The 27,643-nt window shown below is 39.8% G+C and overlaps 1 protein-coding gene across 2 annotated transcripts; it reads left to right on the top strand.

The window, feature by feature from the left end:
* The first annotated feature begins 887 nt into the window (after positions 1-887).
* LOC140323027 (uncharacterized) lies at positions 888-16,012 on the top strand. Of its 2 annotated transcripts, none has more exons than XM_072399767.1 (12): positions 888-944; positions 1,044-1,106; positions 3,594-3,696; positions 4,254-4,417; positions 6,011-6,113; positions 7,957-8,040; positions 10,034-10,121; positions 10,227-10,303; positions 11,795-11,918; positions 12,765-12,952; positions 14,632-14,748; positions 15,806-16,012. In XM_072399767.1, exons 2-12 carry the CDS (start codon positions 1,069-1,071, stop codon positions 15,887-15,889), a joined length of 1,170 nt encoding a protein of 389 aa, XP_072255868.1. In that variant the 5' UTR covers positions 888-944; positions 1,044-1,068; the 3' UTR covers positions 15,890-16,012. The 2 variants fall into 2 exon arrangements, with proteins under 2 accessions (XP_072255868.1, XP_072255862.1); XM_072399761.1 differs by having other exon boundaries at positions 889-944; positions 11,774-11,918.
* Positions 16,013-27,643: the final 11,631 nt, after the last annotated feature.

Genomic DNA, 27,643 nt, shown 5'->3' with positions numbered 1-27,643 from the left:
TTTAGGGTCATCTCCACCTGGTATAGGAATGCCTAACCCATGTGATGCCAATCAATACAATACCTAACGCTGTCCTTCAAAGCTTCTTCACCTCTCTGGTGTTCAGTGTTTCCTACCTTTCCCCATTCCAGTGCTGCAGCCACCATCATTTTGCCATCATTGAATACTTCTGGGGTGTGGAATATCTGTGTCCCCCACTATTCTGCAGATCCATCCCCCGACTCCAACATCGCTACAGTCACAGCAGTGACATAGCATAGCAAAGAGGATGCAACAGTGACTTAATATTAAAGTGTAAGACCACCCCGTGTATGTGTGACACCCCTAAGTAATTGGTTGGAATGTCCATGCAGCCAACAATTTGGCTTGAATAGAGCATGGAAGGGGTAAACCCCCTAAAAAGTTATTTTCTGCTTGGGAGATTTACCTTGACTTCCTATCCTAAAGACACAACAGGAAATGAAAGATCTCTCCATTTCACCCCAGAGAGGTGTCCCCAGTAGAGGAATTCCCCTCCCCTATTGCTGTAATAACAACTCCAAATGCTGGATTATTACAATGGTCACAGGGACAAATATTGGGGTTGAATCCCCCTAGCAGGGACGCAGACAACAACAGATTCAGGGGAAGCTTCCCACAATATCCAAAAAATAAAAAATATCTTTCCATATTACATACATCAATTTAATGGATAAATGCCCAGTGTGGTCAGTTTTCAAACATGAAAAATAATTAAAAATGTGGCAGTCAAAGAATTGGAGAATTCCTATTGGTTGTTGTGGGTTATGTTGGTAAGTGTGTTCAAAGACTTCAATAAAGCTTTAGGATTCAGCATGTCCAGGAAAGGGTTAATGGGCAGGAATCCCCCAGCTGATCCCCAGGTTACAAATTGATCTTCTTCCCTATGCTGGGCTGGCTGGAGGTGTGCAGAGGCTGGTTAGTAGGTAATATGTGAGGATTGGATGCATACAATATGTAGAATTGGATATATTCTATAACATTATATTATCCTTCAATGATTGGGATTTTTTTTTTGTAACAAGGAAGGAAGACTGATCAAACTGAAATATGTCTTGTATTCCTGCCAAAGAGAAGAAGATTCGCAGGTAAGGAATATTGTGTCATCATGTTTATTAATCATTGTGTATACTGTGTTACTGCACATGGATGTGTCTATGGTATTATTATTAATAATAAATAGTATTTATATAGTGCCAACATACTATGCAGTGCTGTACATTAAATAGGACTTGCGAATGACAGACCGTGACACAGGAGAGGAGGGGACCCTGTCCCAAAGAGCTTACAATCTAAGGGGAGTCACACACTATCATTCTAAATAGCCCTGACTAAGGCTGCGTACACATGTGCAATAATTGTCATTAGAAATTAATGATCCACAACGGATCATTTGATAATTGTAAACCAAAAAAGTGCACAACGGCACAGATGCATGAGAAATCTCGCTGGAAACGAACAACTGTTCTGGCAGATCTGATTGGGCGATGATTGTTCGTAACCTATTGTGTGTATGGTGATCATGGCTTGTTCTGTGATATACTTTTTCCTGTTCATTTCACTTCCTGCATTGTTTGAACGATCGTTTCTATTGTGTACATTATTGGTGGATTATATTTGAACGATCGTATCGTTATAGCATGTACAGAATTTTGCACAATATGATTCTTCAAAATAATCATTTTTTATAAAGACTGCACCCCCTATTTAATGTACAGCGCTGTGTAATATGTTGGTAAAAATAATAAACAGGATATATATAGTGCCAACATATTACGCAGTGCTGTACAATAAATAGGGGTTGCAAATGACAGACTAATACAGACAGTGATACAGGAGGAGGAGAGGACCCTCTGCCGAGGAGCTTACACTCTAGGAGGTGGGGGAAGTATCACAGAATAGGAGGGGAGATATGTTGCAGCTATTATAATAATTTAAAGGCCCACAATGGTGCAAGAATTTTGCTTTTTATTTATTTTACATGCATTGAGTTTTCTAAACCTTTTTGTAGACTAGGTTATCCAGCAAAGTGTATTTTCCTGCGTTGTACATGTAAAAAAAGAAAAGACATGTCTGCTTACAGTGAGGGAAAGAAGTATTTGACCCCGTGCTGATTTTGTACGTTTGCCCTCTGACAAAGACATGACCGGTCTATAATTGTAATGGTAGGTTTATTGTAGGTGTGAGAGTTGGAATAAGAACAAAAAAACCCTCAAAAACCAAGTGCTCAAAAGTCAGAGCTTGATGTGCGAAATAAGTATTTGATCCCTTCGCAAAAGGTGACTTAGTACTTGGTGGCAAACCCCTTGTTTGCAATCACAGAGGTTGGGCGTTTCTTGTAGTTGTCCACCAGGTTTGCACACATCTCAGGAGGGATTTTGTCCCATTCCTCTTTGCAGATCCTCTCCGAGTCAGTAAGGTTTTGATTCTGATGTTTGCAACTCGAACCTTCAGCTCCCCCCACAGATTTTCTATGGGATTATGGTCTGGAGACTGGCTAGGCCACTATTTGCTTCTTCTTGAGCCAATTCTTTGTTGCCTTGGCCATGTATTTTGGGTCATTGTCATGCTGGAATACCCATCCACGACCCATTTTCATTGCCCTGGCTGAGGGAAGAAGGTGCTCACCCAAGATTTGATGGTACATGGCCCTGTCCATTGTCCCTTCGATGTGAAGAACGTATCCTGGCCCCTTAGCAGAAAAACACCTCTAAAGCATAATGTGTCCCCGATGAGCATGGTGTTTTTGGGGTCAAAGGCAGCATTCCACCTCCCCCAAACACGGCGAGTTGTGTTGATGCCAAAGCGCTTAATTTTGGTCTCATCTGACCACAACACTTTCACCCAGTTCTCCTCTGGATCATTCAGATGGTTATTGGCACACTGCAGACGGGCTATCATGAGCAGGAGGACCATGCGGGATCTGCAAGGTTTCAGGCCTTCACAGTGCAGTGTATTACCAAGTGTTTTCTTGGTGACTATGGTCCCGGCTGCCCTGAGATCATTGACAAGTTCCCCCCGTGTAGTTCTGGGCTGCTGTGTCACCGTTCTCATGATCATTGCAACTCTACGAGGGGAGATCTTGTATGGAGCCCCAGACCGAGGGAGACTGACAGTCATTTTGTGTTTCTTCCATTTGCAAATTAACACGCCAACTGTTTTCACCTTCTCACCAAGCTGGTTGGCGATAGTCTTGTAGCCCGGTCCGGCCTTGTGTAGGTCTACAATCTTGTCCCTGACATCCTTAGACAGCTCTTTGGTCTTGGCCATGGTGGCTAGTATGGAATCTGATTGATTGCTTCTGTGGACAGGTGTCTTATATACAGGTACTGTAACAAGCTTGGATTAGGAGCACTCCCTTACAGAGGGGGGTGATCCTAATCTCAGCTCGTTACCTGCATACAGGGAAGACACCAGGGACCCTGAAATCTTATAATCTAATAATAATAATCTAATAATGTGTATCTTCAATCTCAAGACAAACCTTCAGCAGCAAAGATGTTGGAGATCTGATTTCTTGTAAAATCCCCTAATTCTTTCTAATGAATGATAACATATCAAATCTTTTTCTCCAGGCACCACTGCTGCCACATACCCAAGACCCGCAGGAAGTCTCCAATCCACGAGTGCTCCATGGACACAGCCACCTTCAGACAACGGGAAAAAATGCTGCATGAGGTTCAACATTCATTTTAACAAATTTGGCTCAAACTTGTTAAGCTCTTTGGTCTGCTGCTTATTCTATTAGCCAGAAAACTCTTATGTGTGCCACGCTGAAGTTGGTTTCAATTCCCTCAATTCATGGCCTCACCCTTCAGTCGTACACCAAGGGTCCATAAGAACACCGGCTGTGTGCAGATGTCAGAGGTTCTTGTAGGTTTAAGATATAAGAAAAGTATGAGTGTATGATTTTTTTTACATTCGTTGCTGTATTGATTATGAATATATATAAAACAAACTTTATGCCAACAAAAAACTATTATTCACATATTGCAAATAAGTTGACTGGAAATGTATTTTTGGCAATGCAGCCCCTGGGTGAGTTGCAGTGAATTTGCATTGGTTGCCATTTAAAATCTAGACCATGAAATGTGTATTAAGCTTCTTCTAGCCTGGACTGTTACTCATCCAACTATCAATCTAAGATCATAAAGTTGTTTAACAAAGAGATTATTAAAGACTTTGTTTTGTCTTTAGAACATCAGATCAGTTCTCATTGCTATTGGTTGTTTTAGTTTCTCGAGGATTACGCCTACACGTGGAATGATCGGGGCACCTGCAGATGTCAAGAGTCCTCCACACACGGCTCGGGTCCTGCTGCCGAACTTCTGCATCCTTTATTCGGCTTCCTTAGAAGACGATATGAGAATGATATGAGCGGGCTGTACAGGGATCTGGAGTAAGTATCTTACATTAAACTATACATAAGATTTAAGGCCAGACCACTGCAGATCAATATGTGTACATATTGGGAGAAATACCAATTCCAGAAAGTAGTAAATGCCTCTGTATCCCATGGAAAACATTTTCCTTCATTAAATGTCAATTGGACACAACAGGAAGTGCAAGAAACTTTTACTAAAGTAAAGTTCCACACCACCACAATGGTTATTCCTTCAATTATACTCCTTTTTTATATATATATATATATATATATATATATATATATATATATATATATATATTTTTTTTTTTTTTTTTTTTTTATTTCCTTCTTCTATTATACACAAATTCCTAATATTAGGGAAAAACTAGGTTTTGAGTTGTGGTCACTAAAACATACAAAGCGGGTAAATCTCTGATGACAATAAAAGCTTCAGAGGATCTGATCCTTTCCTACATTTAACTCTAATTGTGCATTACATGGTTGTAAAGTAACCTGCTTATACTTTTACTAATGCATGTGAATAAATTCCTGACAAGTTCCAATAAGCAAGCATTAGAAAAGAAAACTGGCAGATGCAAAGGAAATTCTTTTGCTCCCATCATGTCAGAAATGGTTAACTTTCACTGAGGAACGGGAATTATTCCCCGTCCCTTACAAAATTTAAAACCCTATCAGTGTAACTGCTGAGTCTGCACAGTGGAAAGCAAAGTTGGGCAATACAATGCAGGAGATGTTCCCACAGCGGGGTCCCTGCGGTCACAAGGTTATTTTGCCCTGTTACTTCAGAAAATGTGATAAAAACGTGGTCATGAATTAAAAGAAAGCCCCCATGACTTGCATGTTTGTGTAAAATTTAAACCGGTGGTCGCCAATCTTTTTGGACCACTAACTTACGGTCTCTGGACTGCGCATGTGCAGGGAGGTGTGTGTCAAACTTCTCCCATAATGACGTCATGATGCTAGAACCGGCCCACTCCCGCATTGCAAGTCTGAACCTGCAATCTGTACGGGGAACATGGCCCGCAGCTCTGGTCCTTCTGGTAACCTCACTGGGGGGCGCACCGCCCAGAGCCGCAGGCCACCAAAATAATTCTGGAATGAATTATCTTTGTTAGCCGAGCTATCACTTATGTGTCAGTGGATGGCACTCCAGGCTTATTTTAACACTAACAGTCTTTCAGCAATGCAGGTTGCTACAGCCTGAAAACGTCTGGCAGTGTTGGCAGTGCCATTTAAACCACAATGCGTTGCTTGGTGCTTTTATCGTGGGGTGCTGCAATAAAGTGGTGTGAATCTAAACATGCTGTTCTAGTTAGTCACTCAGCTGTCATAACAAACACTCAGCTAGTCCTTTACTAGGATCACATGGACAAGAAAACCCCATTCCTCTGAGGAGGCCATGTATCATTGGGACACATGACCAATGCTCTTTAAGGACTTGGCTAAATGCATTTGAAGTACAGCATAATGTACCTGTGTGTAAGCAGTGGTCTCCCTGCAGAGGTCAGGCACACTACATATTGAGTCAGATCCCAGTAAGCAGATAGCATTTGCATTGGTGATTGCATAACTGTAGATCTGATGCTGTGTTTTTTATTGTTCCAGGTGCCCAATTGATTTGCTGCACAGTTTGTTCTTGAAGCTGGAATCTGCTCAGCGATGGCATCGACTTATTATGGTGGTGCCGTGGCTCCAAGATCTCCTGGAGGTGAAAACAAATAGTATATTACATAGCTCTCTACAATAAATAGGGGCAGCAAATACCTACATACAGCCCTTGATGGCTATAAACAAGGAGGCAGAAAGACACCTTGCAATAGAGCCAATCTAAGATGGGGGAGACTAGTATATACCACAGGGGGGTATAGAGGGGGGAGTCTAGTTTGAAGACTGATATTATTGGGTAGGGAAGTTTAAAGGTGTGATTAAAAAATAAAAAGTGTGGAAGGTAGGTGAAAGCCTGATGGTACAATTATGGCATGCCTGAAAGTGGGGGCAGTTCTAGAGACGTCTTGGAGCCATGCATGGGAAGAGGTTATGGGTGAGGAAGTAATCAGTACATCATTGTGTGCATTTGCATATCAGGTTAGAAAGGTACATAGGACAAGAACTATGAAAGGATTTCAAGCTATACACAGGAGCTTTAATTGGATTCTAAGGTGAAATGGAAGCAAATATAGACTCCAAAGAAGTTGCGGATGAAGACTTGAAAGAAGGATAGAAAATCTAGTTGCAGCGTTCATAATAGAGTGTAGATTGAGAAGAGAATCTGGTTAGTGGGATGCTGGAGGATGTTAAAATAGTCCAGATAAAAGAATTTATTTCCAGGAGTCTGGTAACCCCTGGGGATAGGAAGGGGCTTGTTTTCGAGATGATGTGCAGGTGAAAGTGTCCGGATCCAGGGATGTTGTGAATGGAGAGATTGTAAAACTGCAGAATCATGATGATGACTGGGGTAATCATGCCAGAATATTGGTGGTGATGCCAAGACTGCATGCCTGTAGGGTAAGGGAGATACAGTAACAGGTATTAACAATTACGGAGCGGATGGGGGAAGATCTGATGATAACAGGGAGATGAAGGTCTTTGTGTTATCCAGGATGAGTTTTGGAAACTCATCAGCCATCTTTTAACTAATAGACCACAAAAAATTATCCATGAGAGACACGAGTTGGGGGTGGATGGGGTAGATTCTGCATACAGATGGTCCTGAGGTGTACAGAGAGAAAAGAACAAGCCCAAGGAGTGTTACAGAAAGAAATATGGAAGTAGCGGTCAAATGGGAAGCAAACCAGGAAGCTGGTGTCACCAAGGATAGTGTGCAGGAGGTGAGATTTCGGGGGAGAAGGGAACAAGCCCAAGGACTGGCCCTTGGGTCCTACCAGAACACAGTGCCGTAGGAAAAGCAGTGTTACAGAAGGAATTTTGGAAGTAGCAGTCAAATAGAAGCAAACCAAGAAGGTAGTGATGGCTTACAAGACCCAGAGGGTTGGCATGACTTGTTACTTTCCTATGATGGAGACATGGCCACCTTTAAGCAGTTTCAATGGAGCGTTACCGTAGGTATGGTACGTAGTAGGAGTTCATAGTTTAGCAGCACATGGAAGAATGGCAAATGGGCAGCTGTGGAGTAGGGAGGGGTCTAGAATCAACTTTTTCAGAACCGGAGGGACAATTAAATTTTAGAATAATGAGGGGAAAAGATCAGTGGTGAGGAAATGTTGAGGAAGTGGTGAGGTTAAACAGTCAGTGCAAGGGTCAGAGTTGGGTGCAAAGTAAATCCTAAAGATGTCTAGTGCTCTTCTGATCTTCCTGAACAGGAGCACTCTTGTGACCTGTGCATCCTTTCTCGTATCCATAGCTTGGTAGTCAACATTTGTTGGCGGTCAGATTATGTCTGTAATCAACCACAGGTATCAGATGTTAGCCGGGTCTTCAAATTTGGCTGAAGTTGGTGGAAACCATTTTCAAGTTTTCTCCCTCCCACCCCAAATTATTTACCTTCCCAACAAGCCTATAAAATGAGATGACAAATTTTGTGTTCTCTGCAGGCCAGTCATACATGCTGGGTGCCCAGACCGCAGGAAATGTGTGTATCATGTAGGAAGTGGCAAACCACAGGGTCAGTGACTGGGGTAAGTGTTTACACTCCAAATGTTAGCACTGTCCGCAGCTTTGAATTTGTATTTGGATGAATATTCTAATGTCTAAATTTTCTCCTCGTCCTCCATTATTGACAGTCATGTTGGACACTGAAAAGCAAGAATAATATTCAAACCCATTTAAGGTCTTGTCCAAAAAAAGACAAAACTGCACTTTGTGCACTAAAATCACAGACTTGTACTGGTCATCCCAATGTAAGAATATTTTCCATGATGGTAGGAAAATGACCACTTGTCTGTCTTTTTCCCCACCGTTAGAGCAGTGGTCCACAGCTGCAAGCTATCTGTAACCTTGTCTATCATTTTCCCCACCGTTAGAGCAGTGGTCCATAGCTGCAAGCTATCTGTAAAAGCTAAATCCCACTATAGCAGTCCAATGTGCCCCCTGTAGAATCGGACCAATAGCTCTGTGATCAGCAAGAACTGTAAGCTTTGATTATTGCAAAGCCTCTGGGTCCAGATATGGGTATGTCTGGCCTTTACTGTGAGATTGCTGCTCTTGCCAAAATACCAGAACTCTTTTGTTGCAAGCTAGGGATTTAGGATATATCTGTGGCAGTGGGACATCTCACATTATTACTAGTATGAGATTGTTTATTCTGTTGCAACCTGAAATGAAGAGTTCTGTTCTCTGGAGTAAATCGTAGAACATCCTCTGGCTAAATGTTTTGATTTTCTCTCACTTTTTGGCTTAATTTTAGTCACATGCTTTTCTAACACAAAGACATTGGCCATTTGGGCCCTCCAAAACATCTAAGAATTCAGAAATTAAGGTACTTTAAAAGAAAGAGTCACCAATTCGCTAAAGCCATAAGATTTATGGAGTGCTGCAGTAATCTCAACAAACCTTACTTTGTACCAGCACAAAATCTTAAAATTTACAGAATTTTATGTGTGTGGTGCACTAAATGCAGGTAGATGTGTTGTAAAAAAAAAAAAAAAATCACATCGGCTTTTTTAGGTGCATGTATTGGAATGAAAGACAAACCGCTATATTGTCACTAATGCTGACTACCTGCTAGAATTATATAGTGACACCCTAATCTCGCAGGATACCCTTTGTCTTTTGGTTTTAGTGTTACTGTCTGCAATCCCTCCAGCCAAATACAGTAAGAAAATTTGATACAGGTTACCACAAAAACAAGTTCTCATAATACAACAATATAATATTTCTTTTTAATTAGGTTTAAATTATTTAACGTTCAATTATTATTGTACTTATTTCTTTTAAATTAAATTTATCTTTAAATAAAAGGGTTGTCTACCTATTATTGTAAAGTAAAAATGTTAGGTCCGCTTTAAATAGAGGATGCAAATGACAGACAGATACAGACAGTGACACAGGAGGAGGAGAGGACCCTGCCCCAAAGAGCTTACAATCTAGGAGGTGGGGGAAGTATCACACAATAGGAGGGGGATATGGAATGGTGGGAAGTAGTGAGGGTTTAGGAGACAGAAGAAGGGTAGGTGAGGGTGAAGCGTTGGGTTTTGAGGTTTCTTTTAAATGAGCAGAAAATAAGAACAAGCCGAATAGGACGAGGAGACCATTCCAGAGGGTCGGGGCAGCTCGGGGAAAAGTCTTGAAACCGTGTGTGTGATGAGGTTATGAATGCGGAAGTCATTAGTAGGTAATTGGAGGAGCGAAGAGAGCGCCTAGAGGCGGATTTTTCTATCTGGTCAGAAAGGTAAGTGGTACAAGAGCTGTGGAGGGATTTGTGTATCGGGTAGGTAGGTGGGACAAGAAATGTGAAGGGATTTGAAGACAAGCTCAGGAGATGAATTTGATCCTAAAGTAAAATAGAAGCCATGTAGAGAGCTACAGAGAGGCAGCAGAAGAGGAGTGCTGGGCAGGCTGTGTGTGGGGTAGGTAGGTGGGCAGGCTGTGTGTGGGGTGGGTGGGTGAGCAGGCTGGATGAGTCTGTCTGCAGCATTAATTGCAATTATAACCATATTGTTCATTGCTTAGATGTCAAAAAGGAAACACAAAAGCCCTAGGCGGTGTTCACCAAGCAGAGAGTGGCAGAGGTTTCAGCCAAATCTCCAATCACTATCTGGTGAGTTCTGAGATCTTATTTTGTTTTTAACTCCCAGAAAAAAAATATTTTTTGTTAGTTTTTAGATAAAATAGTTTTATTGGACTTTTTTTTTTTTTCCTCCAGAATCCCACAGTAACACTTTTCAGACTGCTGACCAGGATCTGACCGAGGAGGGGGTCTGTGAGCGGGGCATGGAAGAGGTAAGTGACCAGTGTGCAGTTACAACAACATGCCCAGAACTGACATCTTCAAGTACACACTTGCACAGCTGCAAACAACTGGGCAGCACCTTGTAGGAAGTACAAATTTATTTATTGCTATTTACTAATTCAAGTGGGCCAAACATCTTTTGGTATCATCCAAAAGATTCTTAATAAGTCTTCAGGATTTGTTCAGTATACTCATAGCTGCAAGGTCAGCATTTCATTTTAAAATCACATACTGATTTACAACTATTCTGTGCAAACAATCTTGGACGTGAAAACCCCCTCTGAAAATGAAATGCATTACCAACAAAATGTTTGTAGGACAAGTACTCCATTGCTCTGTCTAAAGTTGTAGATGTGAATTTATCATAGGCCTGAACAATATTTACTCATCATTGAAAATGTGGTGCTTTTGTTATGCTTAGTGGTTAGCACTCTGGCATTTGCAGCGCTGGGTCCCAGGTTGGAATCTCAGCCAGGAATTTGCAGGTTCTCCCTGTGTTTGTGGGGGTATCCCCTGGGTACTATGATTTTCATTCCAAAAACATGCAGTTTATTTGGCTTCCCCCCAAGATTTACCTTAGACCGGGGGTGTCCAAACATTTGCAAAGAAGGCCAGATTTGGTGAGGTGAAAATGTGTGGGGGCCGATCACTAACCATGTCCAGCACAGCAAATGCCCACCAGGGTTACATGAGGAATTCCCATTGCGCTGAGTCAGGTGTCAGTGCGGGCTCCATGAAGAGCACGTTCTTGGAATCAGAGTGGGCGTGGTCCATGCGGGTCCCGCACACCACACACCCACTGACGTAGGCGACACCTGTCCTGCCGATTATGCCCACCAAGCTGTAGTTGATCAAATCTAATGAAATAAAAAATAGCTTTTTTTGTACGTGTGTATTTTATACTGTGGTCAACAGTGCTGGCAGGCCATAACCTATTGATTTTATGACGGAGACATCGGGCCGGTGGAAACCTGAAGATGGGCCACAGTTGGCCCCCGGGCCGGACTTGGGCCTATTACGCCTATAATAATTAAACTTTTTCAAATGAATTATGGTCATCTACAGACAGTGACACAGAAGGAGGCGAGGACCCTGCCCCGAAGAGCTTACAATCTTTGGAGAGGGGGTAGTATCACAGAATAAAAGGAGGGATATGTAGTGGTGGAAAGTAGTGAGGGTTTCAAAAAATGATATGCTATGGTGCTACACTGGTTTTTAATGAAACCGTAATTGAACATTTTACAGCCGGCATTATTAAACCACTGACTACTGCCCGCCATTCATTTCCAATGGGTGGGTGCTGGTGAGGTGCTACATGTAGAGTCTTGGGGGTGCGAGTCACAGGCATAAGGAAGCAATAATAATAATAACCACATCACAACCTCCCCAGCCTTCTGAACTAAGCTTTTTAGGTGGGCTTTGTAGAGTTTTTACATTTTGCATTTTACATTTTGTAACAGGGTCACTTTGCTTCAATCCAGAATCTTAAAAGCTCTCTGAAGAAGGATTTAGAGAAGCATCAGCTTTATCTGACCCACATAGAGTCCCGTTTGTCCAGTCTGGAACATAGAGCGGACAGTGTCACCAGACATCTGGAAAGAGCAAGTGAGTGTTTTGGAGACATTTTTGGACTTCTTGATCATGGATGCAATGTGAAGGGTAAAGGAAAGGCCAAGAGCAATATAATATTGGATGGTATGATAACCAAGGAGGAACATTCCTTTATGGGATTACTCATACAAACTACTAAAAATACTGATTTCTGCATTCTGATCACAAGGGAAATTACATCATGGTATTTCTTGCTGACAAAAATGTTCTGCCAATTCGAATACAGCTTTGACCAGCTTCTAGGTTCTAGATAACTACTTGACATCGGGAGAATGTCAGCTTCTGTTTTTTTTTTTTTTTTTTTTTTTTTGGTTTATATCTAATGTCTAATATAAAAAAAAGCTTGTTTTTTGTTATCATATTTCAGATTATTAGATTTTGTTTAGTTTTTTTGAATATCTGGTTTCTAATCTTAAAAAAATAAATAAATAAATAAATAAAGCATGTTGGTGAATATTACCTAAATGCAAAGGTATGAAAATTTAATTTTTGTAAGGCCCCCTGGACATTTTGGGGTCCACACGTATACTTACAGAGGTGACCATTGTTACAGGGTGAGTTGGAGATTGTAATATCCTGGTGGTGAATAAAATCAGATCGGGTTTAAGGTGTCCTATATGAGAAGTGGATATAATCAGTCAAGAGCAGGGATTTTTCGGGCATACAAGGGATAATTTTGTGATCTCCCCAATAGAGGTGTAACCAGAAAGGAACAGAGATCAGGAGTTAGGTATATTCTACCTTTATGGGGAGTCCTATTGCAGGGTGTTATATCCCAGTGAAGTGGGTAATAAAAAGTAGCATGATATCTTGAGTAATAGCAATATTCCCCCGACACAGATCTGGAGCTGGAAGCCATTAAAAAAGGAAGTGTCCCCCTACAGAAATTGGTGGACCAAATGTTTCCAGTGACAGAAGACCTCAAGGACTGGGATTTGCAAGTCCTGGACAGTCTTTTGGAAGATGTCCTATGGAATGGCGACCCTCTACAGACACAGAGGCCAAGTTGCGATCCAATCCTGCGGCCGGTATGGAATCAGATGTACTTCTCAACAGTACAGGGGTACACCGAAAGCCCAGCATGGCACCCGAAGCCGGGTGTAGGGACACATCTGGGGACTCTTTAGTTGCCATTGTGCTGGGCTTTTTTTGTGTCCCTGCACCTTTTAAGGAGAAATGTGAAAAACCTTGTACTCTTTTCTGTAAAAGTCCAATATAATTATTGTAAGTAAATGAAATAGTAGCAGTCACTGTATTTGACGATTTGCCTTGGTTGCAGAAAAGTAAAGTTTTAGTTGGTGAAGTTTTAGAGCCGGACTTTACTGGCAGCAAATGCTTTTTTACTCAATATTTAAAGTGGACCATTCATCAAAATTTTTTATTTGGTGCAGAAGTATTGAAAGGGCGAATGGAATAGATAGAGAAGATACAAATGTCACCCTGCTCAGATTTCTACACTGCATGTGACCTCGGTATAATAACTTTTTGACAACCTCAGCGGTCCGTATTTGTCCCGCGGGCCGTAGTTTGAGGACCCCTGATTCATAGTTAATGAGCCTTCCATAGTCCGTGGATTGCAGAGGTTCCATGGAAAGTGGCTTATCATGCACCTTAAGGTATAAGAATATATGAAATGTTTCTTTATATCTGTTTTTGTAATTATGAAACCCTCTTTTGCAAATAACAATATAATATATGGTGAACCCACCAATAGTGTTACAGAAATATGAAATTTCCAACCAGAAGCAGAAGCAGTTTGCTTTCAGATCATTTGAGATCCAGATTTTGGAATGCTGCCAGAGGCCACATGCTGGTGTGAGCTGCCAACATTCTGTCCCTGTTTCACAATAACTTTTACTGAGTTTACAAAGTATAACAATAAAATGATAAATGTTACAATAAAAATTATGATGTCGCATAAAATGATACAATTTAAGTTATAATGTAAAAGATAATGTAATAAAGATAACTTATAAGAAAGACATAATTAAAGGAATGGGTAAAAGAAAATGAAATATTCTTTCATTGGAGATATAGATACTCTTTCCATATAATAGAGGTATATATATTTAATTAAGTTTATCCATGGGTCCCAGATCTTTATCCCAGAAATTTATCATGTGTATTTTTTGTTACTTTCTCATTAATTTTCTGACTTGCCCTTTTATAATTGAGGGATTTGGGACAACGTCTCTCAATCACCCTGTTGGAAACACAAGGCTGAGCTGTAAACATTTTACAAGTTCTTCTTTCTTGTTCAGTCAGTAGGCTCGGGACGGGTCGGCGAACAACCTGTAATACCGAACTACAAAGGGGATATGTGCGGCCATTATACTGGCTCTACTTTCTTATGTGATTGCAAGAATGAGACCCCAAAAATGCAAACTGCATTGAAATTCACTCCGTCTGAAGTTCAGATTACACCATTTTTCCCAAATTGATGATAACTTGTTACATCCAAACCTAACCTTATCCTTAAAACAATAAATAATTAAGGTTAGATGAAGGGAACATATTCTGAAGTGCATGCCATTGGTTGGTGGGCATTGAATTGGCATTTATTTAGCATGTGCTGCTGCACACATACTTGTCTTGGCACTTGTTGTTAAGTAGTATTAACGATATACTGCAGTTCCTTCATTTGGGCAGTGCAGTCTATAAATTGTACATTGGATGTCTTTTAGTTCATGTTTTTTTCTTGTCACAGGATGATCCTCATAGGACCGGAGACTCCAGCCACAAGCCAAACCAGAGTCCTCCCCGCCGCATTGAGCAGCGGAGTAATGCAGAGGCCGGAATCTTCCACTGCCAGAACCAAATTAATGTGAGTTCCATTTTCCTGGCCACTTGTCTACACATAGAACTTCCTTTTTCTTTTTCTTTTTTTTTTTTTTTTTTTTTTTTTTTTTACAATTTTTTTTTGTTGAGTGTCATTTTTACTTGTTTAGGTATGCATTTGGCTATCTGTAAGGGTGACATGGCCAGCAATGTTATCTGCGTTCTTCCCTCTGACCGCCATTTTATCTTTCAATATTTTTATTGAGTTTAACAAGTAAATATACATTTAAATTAACATAACTAAACAAACAAGAAAATAACAAAAGTTAAAGAAAAAACAAGGATGAAGGAATGAGTAAACACTGGTTAACATTGCTTATTGAGTCGGGAAACGACTGGGCCACAGTGTCACTATAGCCCGGATATATCCAATGCCCAGCTAAGATTATTAGAAAAAAGGGCAACCTATAACCAACATAGAACGGATAAACTTCAGAAGGGGAAGTGGGGGAGGAAGAGGAAGTTGGTCGGACAAAGAGCAAGAATGTGTTATAGCTGATCAGTCAGTTTATCTCTGACCAGAAAGAAAAAAATTTGGTTTTTTTTTAGAACATTCTTGTGGTTTTTATTGTGAATGTATTTAATCTTTTATGATTCACAACAATTGTATTGATTCTAAAAAGCACATTCTCATAGCACTTTAATACAAACATTAAAGTGGTACTAAGCACAAAATTCTAGTTCTGTGTATATATTTACCATACTGGAATGCATGCATTAACTTAACTAAATGTTTTTGGGATGTGGGAGGAAACCCACACAAACATGGAGAGAACCTACAAACTCCATGCAGATAATGTCCCATGCACATGCAATAGTTGTGCCAATCAGGGTGGCTAAAGGTCCCAGACATGGAAAAGGACCAGGTAGATATGTTAGCATTGTGCAGGAGGAGAGGGGAGGTGAGTTTAAACGTTGTTTTATTGTAGCTTTCATTACCCTAATACCTTCTGTCTATATTTTATATCTCTGTACATGGTGCCATGGATGGCTCAGTAGAAAGTCTAGTCCTGTCACATCGTCATCTGGTTCTGTCTTTTCAGGTTCTGCTCCAACAAATTTCCCAGCAAATTGACCAGACTGAGATGGATTTGAAGATTGCCATCAATCAAGCGTATAGAGGGTGACAGAAAACGACCAGAATGATAGTTTTGGCAATGTATCCTCTTGTTGGAGTTCATAAGATCTCAATCTGTGTGATATTTGTTTAAATATAACTTATTAATAAACTATTAAAAAAATGCGCCCCCCATGTGTGCCAGTAGATATGAGCTTTCCTACTGATGTAGGTATAAGACGATAGGACCATGAGATTGGATATATAGGGAGGTGCAAGAGGGCCCTGGACCCTTCTCATCCAACAAGGGTCCCTACACGGAGCCCAAGACAGCTCTGCACAAGGGCCCACTGTTGACTTCATCACCACTGATCCATATTATTAGGTTTTATAACCATGGTGGCACTGTAATGTCACACAATGATATCATTGATTCTGAAAATGCCAAACAGCCACTGCAGGTTGAAACCAACAGACAAAAATGGCTATTCCATTGATATTTACTTTTACGAAATGAATATTGCTGCACCCTGGGCACTTTCTTTTATGTAAACAAATGTTGCACATAGGTTATATTATACAAATTTGCAACTGCTACATGTTCTAACTCATGGTTGTTCAACTCCAGTCCTTAAGGGCCAGTAAATAATAATGGTTTATATTAAATTTCCTAGACTGTATGTGGCCCACAAGGACTGGCATTGAGCAGCCCTGTTCTAGTTGTCTCATAACCTGTTTCATTGCTTTACCTTACGAGAAACATGACCACCCTCTGATGTATAACCAATACAGCTAATTGTTTGCATGTGGTCACCCAACATTTAACTGGAAATGTGTTGCTTCCTCTCCCTTCCAAAAAAAATATTTCATCTCCTGATTAGCTCTTGGGTGTAACATGGAAAAGTTGGCATTAAAAAGAAATCAAGCTACTTCTGCGGTATATGCAGGGCATCCCGACTTGTCTGTGGTTGGTGTTCCATGCATTTTTTTGGAACAGCTACTTCCAAGCATGTAAACCCGGGAATGGTTTCCAAGTCTTCTGTTCTACAGATTACATGAGGTTATCTAAGTAAGAACTAAAAACATGACCTCTAGTAACTCCTTTTAACTAGGAGGAAGTTGTAATGAATGAAGCATGGGATGACTAGGAGAATGTAAAGTTAACATTCGCTTTACTTCCATGAAGAAATACTGTATGTGCAGCAAAGTGTGCCACAGCTTAGGTGGGAGCAGTGATCTCTCTGCAGAGGTCTAACCTGCTTCCAGTCTATTCTATATTATAATCTGAGGGAGATAAAACCATCAAAATAATGACATCAGTAAATGTATTTATTCCAAAATGTGTATTTGTCACTTTGAATACCTTGCTATAAATAAATGGTGAAAAAAGTTTACAGAACATGTTTTTGTAGGCACTTATGTGGGATCAGCTGGTGAAATAGAGGACCTCCCGGCTTCATACAGCTTACAGCGGGGAATTGTAGGAATGTATAAGGTGTGGATTCATTTTAGAGAAAAAAGTGTAACATGCTGTGCAGAATGGTGCATGTGGGCAAATTAGCCTTAAAAGGGGAATGGGCAAAATGGGTATTCCTATATAAAACCTGCTTACTATATTTAAGAGCAGAAGGGTTAGCTGAAGCCTCATAGACACTGTTTAGAACAGTGTTTAATTTTGGCAGGGCACATGCCAAAGGTGACCACTCTTGGTGATGCCCCTGACTTAGGATCTCAACTAAACCCACTTTAGGACCATAGGTGACTTATTAGTTTACTCTTTAACACAGAAAAGAAAAAAAAAGAAAGCAGCTATTGTTATAAAACTCGCCTTCAGTCAAAAGCTGAACCCAGCAATAACTCCTTTCTGTCACTAGATGTCCTCAGTCTTCTGGTTTGAATGACTAGCTCTGCACCTAGGCTGTCATGGACACACACCCACATCACAAATTTGTTTTGTAGACTGCAAGAGACAGTGACCTTCAATGTCTAAGGGATTTGATTTTATAATATGTTTCTTATTTCTAATGTTTTTTTGTGTGACTGCATGTTCTGCAGCCTTCCAACTCAATGTGTACAATCTTCATATCTCCTAAACCGTTGGTCATAATGACGTGAAATTTTCAGGGTGCATAGGGAACCCCCATAGCTAATAGAAAGCACAGATGAAAGATATGGGGATCACAACTTTAAAACTTCTCAAAACACAACAAAGTTTGCCTTTTCAGAATCAAAAGCACCTAGGCGTCCTTAATAGAAAATGCAAAATGGGAACCCACATATGTACCAAGGAGCATTGGGGTGGGGCCCCTAATTTGATACCTACATGCCAAAAATCTATAACTGTCATACTATGTTATTCTGTCTGCTTCACTGCTTTGAACCCCAATTTTCCTTTGTTTGCATGTAAAGAGGCCACTAGTAGTTCTGATGTATGTGTTTTTTTTTCTTGTGTAATGGACTCAGAACTTAGTGGGTCTAATTTTGGCTATTGCTATTAACCAGTTGTAGAGATTTTATAATCCATAATGACGAATTTCAATCTGGCTCCATATCAAGTCATTGCTCAGCACTAAAGCTGGAGTATTACACATCTTCAAACAATGAAAGTCTGTTTTCTGGGGATCAAGAAAATATTTAGTAGTGAGAAATCACGGACAACTAGCATTACTAAAAAGGGGCGGCTGGCAATGGCTTCTTATATATTCCCTCTCTATAGATTTATACAGAAAGGCAAAGCTGTAAAGTCTTTTGAAATTAATCTCACCCCCTCCTCCATTTTGAGACAAATTTCGGCCCTTAGCAGTTATGAACTGGGGGCCCCAAATGCACAGCATTGCAACTATCTGCCCCCCGGCCATTCTCTCAACTGAGAAGTTGGGGCCCTTGGGCAATTGCCCAAACATCCTTACTATAAAACCATTCCTGCCACTGATATGGATTCACTGATATGGATTCACTGATATGGTAATGAGCCAATCATTTGGAAAAAGTGAGAGATCACTGAAAAATGGGGAGAAGTAACAATGTTTACTGGGGGAACAGAAGAAGTAGAATAATATGACAAAGAAGAAAAATAAAAAGTTCAGAAATTTATGGGTAGATGCACCTACTGCTACCCCCTTTCAACATGTCTAAAACTTCCAGTAGTAGCAAAAGTCATGTCAAGTGTCTGGGCGGATCGGCAAGGAGACAAAGTGAAGGGTTGGGAATAGCCAGAAAGTGAAGCGGGTGTAAATGAACTGTCAGGCTCCACTTGCACCGGGCTCTCTTGATAACTAACTTCCCTTCACTTGCACTTGAATTGTTTTCTAGCTAGTTACTTTTACTTACACCTGGATCTTCTTCTGCCTAGACTGGACCCTTGCTGGTTAGCCAGGTGCATATGGGGGTTCTGAGATGAATTAGAATGGGAGCCAGGGACTGCACGTGTTGGTTTGAGGATGACTAGCAAGGAAGCCAGGTTCAAATGGAGGGTATGGCTAGCCCCAAAGGAGAAAATGGAGCCTGACCCTCAATGTGTGCCTTTTTCGTGGCTGTCTTGCTCTCTTTTTTCTCAATTCTTTTACGTCCATGTTTTCTAATCCTCTTCCTACACTATCTCTCTTCTCCTCCCTGTGGCTCTCCCAACTCCACCTTTCTTTCTGTCTATTTTTAATTTCTGTATGCTTGGGTTGGCACTGTGGCCTTTGCAGCGCTAGGTTCCAGGGCACTATCTGCATGGAGTTTGTGTGTTCTCCCTGTGTTTGCATGGGTTTTACCTGGGTACTCCCACATTCCAGGGTTCTCCCCGGTTTTCTCCCACATTCCAACATGCAGTTAGGTTAATAGTCTTATGCTCAAAATTTTGTCCATAGACTGTGGTAATGATATATGACTATGGTAGGAACATTTGTGAGCTCCTTTGAGGGACTGCTAGTGACAACTCTTTGAAGTTTGTGAAGCAATGAGTAATATGTAGACACTATATAAATTCTAGTTAGTAATAATAATACTATGCTTCTCTCATGTCTCTTTCCTCTCCAATCTTTCTATACCTTGTCTGTCTGCTGCACTCTTTCTTGTTCTCCTTGATCCTACAAGCTTAAGAAATATCCAATATAAACTGATCAAACATAAAAAAATAAACAGAAAAACAAATATGGCAAAATATGAAAAAACATTTTATTTATTTTATACTGACAACCCTCAAATATGACATAAACTACCTTTTAAAAAAAAATATATATATATATACATTCTGGCTATACTGGCTCCTACCTTTGGTTGGTCACTCTACCACCACCACTGGAAGTATCAGTTATTGGAGGACTGGCAATGATCTGTCTATCTTTTCACGTTTCCATCTGTGGTGGCCACATAGCCAGGAGAGCAAGCAAGTTTATGCCATGGCAGATTGGTGGGCACTGCTATCGGACACCTCCAGACTATTGTGATTCACTGTGAGAAAGGTTTCCACAAGGGATGTATAGTGGTTGTTCAGTACAAATCACTAAGGATGATAGGAATTAAAAGTCAATGGTTACAGAAAGCAGTTAAAGTTTGTACTCGTAAAAGCCTAATCATGGTATAGAAAATATATATGAAAATTATACATAATGCTGGGTATCAAAGAAGGCTCATAGAGGGGAATTAATCATTAATAAATCAAAAGATGGAGATACTTAAATGTTTCTCACATGTGTAACATTGATTGTAGATGAGAAAGTTATCCTCAAAAAAATTGGTTATTGGTATGCCCACTTGTGTGGGGGAGCAAATGTACTTCAACTGTTATGGTGTTTGATCAAGATATTTTTCACATCCTCTAATTTCCTTGTAACATAGATGGATTTAAAATGTATTATACTGCTTGTTATGATAATAAAATCTATCTTACCCAAACGTTGCTAAATTCCAAACAGGAACAATCCCACAAATAGAACCGCTTGGTGTGCAACCAGAGGCTGTCAATGAGGAGCTCCCGCCAGATTTCGGCGAGGATACTGGCGTCTATTGCACATGTGACAGAGGATTGCACATGCTCAGTGTGAGTTTGGGTTGCAAGTGGGGCTCCCTGTTCTATCTCTATCTTACGCTGGCGCCTCTGGGTATTTGTGGATCATATGGGGGAGGAATGTGACTAGTCTTATGGGGAATTCTGAGTTACCCCAGGTGAAGCAGCTGTGGTGCTGGCAATGGGATGGCGCTTTTACCCCGCAAATCCCACATGTGATTGGGGGGACATCTTAGTGTGTCTTAAAAATGGAAGGAGGGAAGCAAAACGACTGCTGGCAACACAATCTCACATGCAGCACACCCCAAACCTTTAATAAAAGTATTCTATATAGCCAGTACTCAGGCTTAAAAGGAACTCTGCCACTTACACTGATTTCAAGAAAGAGCCAAGATAGATTCATTTTGAGAGGATACGCAAATAAATTACTCAACAGTGACTAACAGTGATAAACAGTAATGCACATGGAATCATATATACAGCATATTACAAAAGAGAGTTTCAAGGCTTTTTAATATTATCTTTAGGAATGGATATATATGCTATGTTACATTAAAAATGCACATAGTTTTTCTAGGAGACAATACAATCATCTGAGTTGAATATTAAGATACAAAGTTAGTTTTGTTGCATGATATGTACCCTAAAAATGTCAGCCATGTTAGTCCATAACAAATACTCCCCATCTATACTCGGAGTTCTATCAAAGAGAGATGACCAAGAAATAAATCCATCTGAGATTAAACTCTGCATGTCATGTTCCCCAGCCTTTCATCTCTCGGAGTACAAACCTCCAGATCTCCTAAACGGTATGTAATAACGACTGGAACTTTTCAGGGTACACAGGAGATCCTCATAGCTAGCAGTACCCTAAATTTCATCTCCCTACCTTTCAAGATATGGGGGTCACAATTTTAAAAACTAGTGATAATTAAACATCAGGATTGCTGTTTTAAATGTACGAGTGTCTAGAAATAAACATACAAATTATGGACCCCCGGGGCAAGGAGGTGTGACCCCTAAATTCATCTCTACCTGTCATACTACACTACCCTGTCCCCTTCCCTGAACCTGAATTTCTCTGGAATGGGAAGATGTACAAAACCAAAAATGTAGGTGGAAGTGGGGGACACCTGTGACTAACACCCCCTAAAATTTCATTGTTATGGCTTTATTAGAACATAAAAAACTCTGCCCATCATAATGAACTGCCCTGTTACAAATTGCTGGAGACTTCTATCACCCAAACCCCAATTTTTCTGGAATAGGATTACAGGTTACCAAAATTAGAGGTGCAAGGTATCACTAACACCTCCCAAAATTTCATCTCTAAGGTATCGTCAGAACACAAAAAACTCTACCCATCAATACGGACTGATAGATAGATAGATAGATAGATAGATAGATAGATAGATAGATAGATAGATAGATAGATAGATAGATAGATAGATAGATTGTAAGATAGATAGATAGATAGATAGATAGATAGATAGATAGATAGATAGATAGATAGATAGATAGATTGTAAGCTCTTCTGGTCAGGGTCCTCTCCTCCTCCTGTGTCACTGTTTGTATTGGTCATTTGCAACCCTATTTATTGTACAGCGCTGCGTAATATGTTGCAGCTATAAAATAGTAACAATAAAAAGATTAGGGCCAATATCACAAGCCGAAACAGGTTTATTTGATAGAACCTCAAACAGATCCGATCCGGGACCTGGGCCAAATGTGGGCTGGGACGATGTTCCGTAATATTTGGCTGCCTTTTGGTGGAGACATTCTTAGGGGAAATCCTCTGTCTATAAAGTTATCCGGTGAATGTCAGGGAGTTCTGCACTGGGGAGAAGATGCCACAGCTGATGGCGGTGCTCCAAATGTTGGGTGAGGGGAATTCTGCTTGCAATGTGAATCAGCATCAATACTGCAAAATGAATATGATTCATTCTATCAGTAATAATATAATATGGAAACCCCAAGTTCCAGATGTCCCACTTGCAAGTCAAAAACCCCTGGGGCCACCTTCATGGAAGAAATCATCTGTGTGGCCCCAAACTTGTGGTTAGGAATATAAATCCCACCATCTATTAGAAATGTTTTACAGACCTTACCTACATATTAAACCCCTAACCTCTAAGTTTATTTGGGCCCATGGGACTCCTGCAGCTATAGGCACTGCAAATGTTAGCCCCTCCGATCACCTATTGCTGTGTCTGTCCTGTCACATTTTAAACCCTATATCTTTGGAACAATAGGTATAGATATACTTTTACAGTATTCATGGGACCCCTTGTGTCTTCCAGCACCCCAAATTGCAGCCCACGAGCCACAAAGATCCCTAAAATTCTCTCAGGATTCTCTAGTCACTTAGGTGATCCTAGCATGAAAAGTCCTAAGAATGGCAAACGTTTCACTTTCATGACAAAAGACATTTGGCCGGGATTCCCTGATTGGAATTCTTCCCCAACATTTTTAGAATAATGGTTTGTAATAACCTGCAATTTTAAGGTAGTCAGAAGACCCCTTTGTCTACAGGCACCCCAACTTTAGCCCTCTATTCTCACTAGGTTGTTATGTTTTATCAAAACTTCCTGATATCTATGAAGCAGTAGGTTGCAAGCATTTGTATTATATATATATATTATTCAGGGGACCTCTTATGCCATTCTATATCACAATGTTTAGTCTCCCATCATACGAGATCACAAGAAACGGGGATAGAAAAAGTGTTCAGAAAATGGGTTCTGCCCTGGCTTGGGGGTCCCATCTACAGACCAAGTTTCATGTGCAAGTCATATGTTTTTTGACAAAGGGCATCTGGATGGGGTCTCTGGATTCTGAACAGGGAATCAACCAGAAAATGTTGCTCCGTCCAATTTTGCTATCCACACATTGAACCCTGATTTTAGGCACTTGTATTGTACCCGCCACCATTTTCCCATTACCTGGAAAACTTTTTTTTTTTGAGAGAATAAGGCCTTTGCTCCTAAGCCCTGGGACAATGGGATCATTTAGTAAAAATAAGTTGTAGGTGGCTTCAATTTTATCATCTGCACCGGTGACCTGTGGCATCCGAATAGTGTTAGAGCAGCAGGGGTGACATGGGGTACCAAGGGGTGACATGGGGTACCAAGGGGTGACATGGGGTACCCAGGGGTGACATGGGGTACCCAGAGAAGAAACAGGCAGAGGTTGTGCACTGATTTCACCAGAACCTGAATGTCATGAGCGACCCTGGTGAGCTCATATGTGACAAGAAGGGGCATTTCATTACATGCCATAGTGTGTGAATGTGGATTGCATGAAAGGTGGCATCTAGGGCACACACAGGGTGTATGTTACATTGACATTGCTGGGACTTTCATGCAGGATTGGCAAAGTGTGAAATATGGGACTATCACCACAATTTCAGAAGCACTTAAAAGTTTTGGAATAAGCACTAATTGCCCATCCCACATGTTATTAATATTAAAAAATAATAAAGCTGAAAGCAAACATTCAGATCTCTATTTTTCTTTATTGTGCCTGACATCTCGACATCTTTCCTGCCGATGCTATTTTTACTTGTTTTTTAGGATATGTGATGATGGAATGTTTATTACCTGCTTCGAAGTTATACCTCAATATGATGTATACATATACTTATTAGATTATGGTTTATTAATATTTTAGTGTAACAAACCCCCAATAATCTGTTTCAACCACTATGGAAGATCTCAACAACTTCTACTGCTTTTTGATCTGATGGTATAGAAAATTTACTATTGTGGGATTATTATTAATATTATTATTAAATAGGAAAAATATCAGCTGCAAGGTGACCATAGCAAATACTGGAGATTTGTCCTTTGCTTTTTTTAGGCACAACTACCAAATCTCAGTTGCTATGAAAAGAGGAGAGAATTAATCAATTCAATTTATATAGCACCAACATTGTATGCAGTGCTGTATATTAAATAGGGGTTGAATGACAGACAGATACAGACAGTGACACAGGAGGAGAAATCTGTTTTATTCGGAACATATAAACCTGACTGGATCAATATATCTAGCAAATTTATTATTATTACTATTTTATTATTTTGTTGATTTTATGATATTCCTAAAGTCATTGCTAAAGGCACCAGAAAAACTCCCAATTTAGAAATGTGAATATGTCTCCTCCCCTCTTTACTATATTGTACAATTACTTGGCTGAAATCCACCTGGAGTTTGCCTTCATTGTGACTTATGATATTCATATTACATGGGCCGGGCGAAGAGAAAAATGAAATTTAGTAATTTTCAGATGGATTCTGCATGCATTTTTTTTTATTTAGTATTAATGATTTTTTATTAGTAATAATCACTACAAAACTACAGAATGATAAAACACACAAAACATACAGAATGTTACAGGGGGTTCACATAAGATTTCAGACATTTTTAATAAAAGTTCCACTTATGCTGTGAAAATAGTGAAACAAGTTTTTCATTTCTTGTAATGTGAAGGATAAACCCAAGGTAAAAACATAAGGTCCTAATATTGTCAATGTTTTGGGGTCAAACATGCCATTTTCTATTTTTCACATTGAGTGTTGTTAACATTCACTAGGATAATATCTGCTGGTATCTTTATTTGTGTTTGCATTGTAATATCTATTCTTTTGTATCCATTATATGTCAGTGCTGGGATATACCTGATGTAGCTAATAATTCTTAGAAAGTACTCCAACATTTATTGATTGTTGCAGTGATTATAATAATAGTATAATAACAATCACTACATATATATATATATATATATATATAGATATACATATAGATATATATGTGTGCATGTGTTATTAGTGTGTAATTTTGCATATTAAAACTATTCCTTTCCAGTGTGCTTTATTGGAATATATAATCCTTGTCTGCATGGGAACATTGTAATTATTATACATCATGGGTAATGTCATGTACTGTATATTATATGGAGTATGTAATGTTACTATGTAATTGTAACATTGTTTCATCTTATGTTTTTACTTTGCTCAGCCTCAGGTCAGTTTGTATTTTATCTTTATTGACACACAGATATTTTTATTTATTGCATGATCACATTCTGGGTAATAAAACAAAATCTCACAATTTTGTTTATTTTATATAAGCAAGTCATATGAAATATTTGAAAAAAACTTTTTTTGGATAGCGATGGGGCCCTTTGCTGGTTTTCATTACTTTTCATTGAGTCCCCAGAAAATAGATTTTTCCAAAATAAAGACAGAATAACACGAATTTTAATACAATCTGTAGCATCATTTCATTTAAATGTCTTCTAGTCTACAGTGTTTTAAAAAAAAATCATCCTTGTTCAGGTTCTTTATAGGATGACAATGCTTTGTCAATGCCAGGAAATTAAGATCATTTATCATTATCCAGCTTTTAATAGAGAAAAACGGTTTATGGTTGCCAACATGAGTTACACCCATGGCTGGAATGCATGTGGGAAGTAATATCAATAGGCCAACAAAAAAATCAAAGAATTAAAAAAAACTTTTAAAAGAAATTAATTATTTTTTTAAATGTCATTTTTCATGAATCTTTAAGTGCTTGATTTATAAATTATTCACCGTCAGTTCGCTCTAGATTCGTTTCAAATTTTTCTTTATACAGATAGCAATTCCTATTGTGACAGCTGTGCACTATTGAAATTGGCCACGAGGTGGCAGAACGAGTCGTTGTTTTAATAGGAACTGAAATTATTAATATGATTATTATTATTATTATTATTATTAATAATAATAATAATAATAATAATAAGCAGGATTTATATAGCCCCAACATATTACACAGCGCTTTACGGAACATTGTCCTAGCCCAAACCTGTTTTGGCTTGTGATGTTGGCCCTAATATTTCCATTGATACTAGTTTATAGCTGCATCATATTACGCAGCGCCGTACATTAAATAGGGGTTGCAAATGACCAATACAAACAGTGACACAGGAGGAGGAGAGGACCCTGCCCCGAAGAGCTTACAATCTAGGAGGTGGGGTACCATGCCACATACTATGTATAGAGTGCAGGGGTCAGGAATATATACCATGCCACACAGTATGTAAAGAGTAAGGGGGTCAGGATTATGTACCATAACACATAATATGTATGCAGTAAAGGTGTCAGGAGTATGTACCATGCCACGTACTATGCCAAATCCTATATATAGAGTGCAGGGGTCAGGAGTATCTGCCATGCCAAATACTATATATAGAGTGCAGGGTTCAGGAGTATATACCATCCCACATATCAGAGTATGTACCATGCCACAAACTATGTATAGAGTACAGGGGTCAGGCGTAAGTACCATGCCACATAATATGTATAGGATACAGGGGTAAGGAGTATGTACCATGCCATATACAATGTATAGAGTGCAGGGTTCAAGAGTATATACTATGCCACATACTATGTAAAGAGTACAGGGGCCAGGATTATGTACCATAACACAAAATATGTATACAGTACAGGTGCCAGGAGTATGTACCATGCCACATACCATGTATAGAGTGCAGGGGTCAGTATTATGTACCATGCCAAATACTATGTATAGAGTGCAGGGGTCAGGAGTATGTACCATGCCACATACTATGTATAGGAGCGCAAGGGTCAGTATTATGTACCATGCTACATACAATGTATAAAGTGCAGGGTTATGAATATGTACCGTGCCACAAACTATGTATAGAGTACAGGGGTCAGGAGTATGTTCCATCCCACATACTATGTATAGAGCGCAGGGTCAGGAGTATGTACCATGCCACATACTATGTATTGAGTGCAGGGGTCAGGAGTATGTACCATACCACATACT

The sequence above is a fragment of the Pyxicephalus adspersus genome, chromosome 1, assembly GCF_032062135.1.
Source record: "Pyxicephalus adspersus chromosome 1, UCB_Pads_2.0, whole genome shotgun sequence".
Taxonomy (NCBI): Eukaryota; Metazoa; Chordata; class Amphibia; order Anura; family Pyxicephalidae; genus Pyxicephalus; species Pyxicephalus adspersus.
Note: the sequence above shows the minus strand (reverse complement) of the source record. Positions and strands in the feature narration are given on the sequence as shown.

Bases quoted from the DNA above. Each gene is read 5' to 3' on its own strand.
- LOC140323027 (XM_072399761.1), top strand. From the start codon at position 1,069: ATGTCTTGTATTCCTGCCAAAGAGAAGAAGATTCGCAG. The intron at 4,418-6,010 runs GTAAGTATCTTA...TTATTGTTCCAG, and splicing joins GGGCTGTACAGGGATCTGGA to GTGCCCAATTGATTTGCTGC. The intron at 14,749-15,805 runs GTGAGTTCCATT...CTGTCTTTTCAG, and splicing joins ACTGCCAGAACCAAATTAAT to GTTCTGCTCCAACAAATTTC.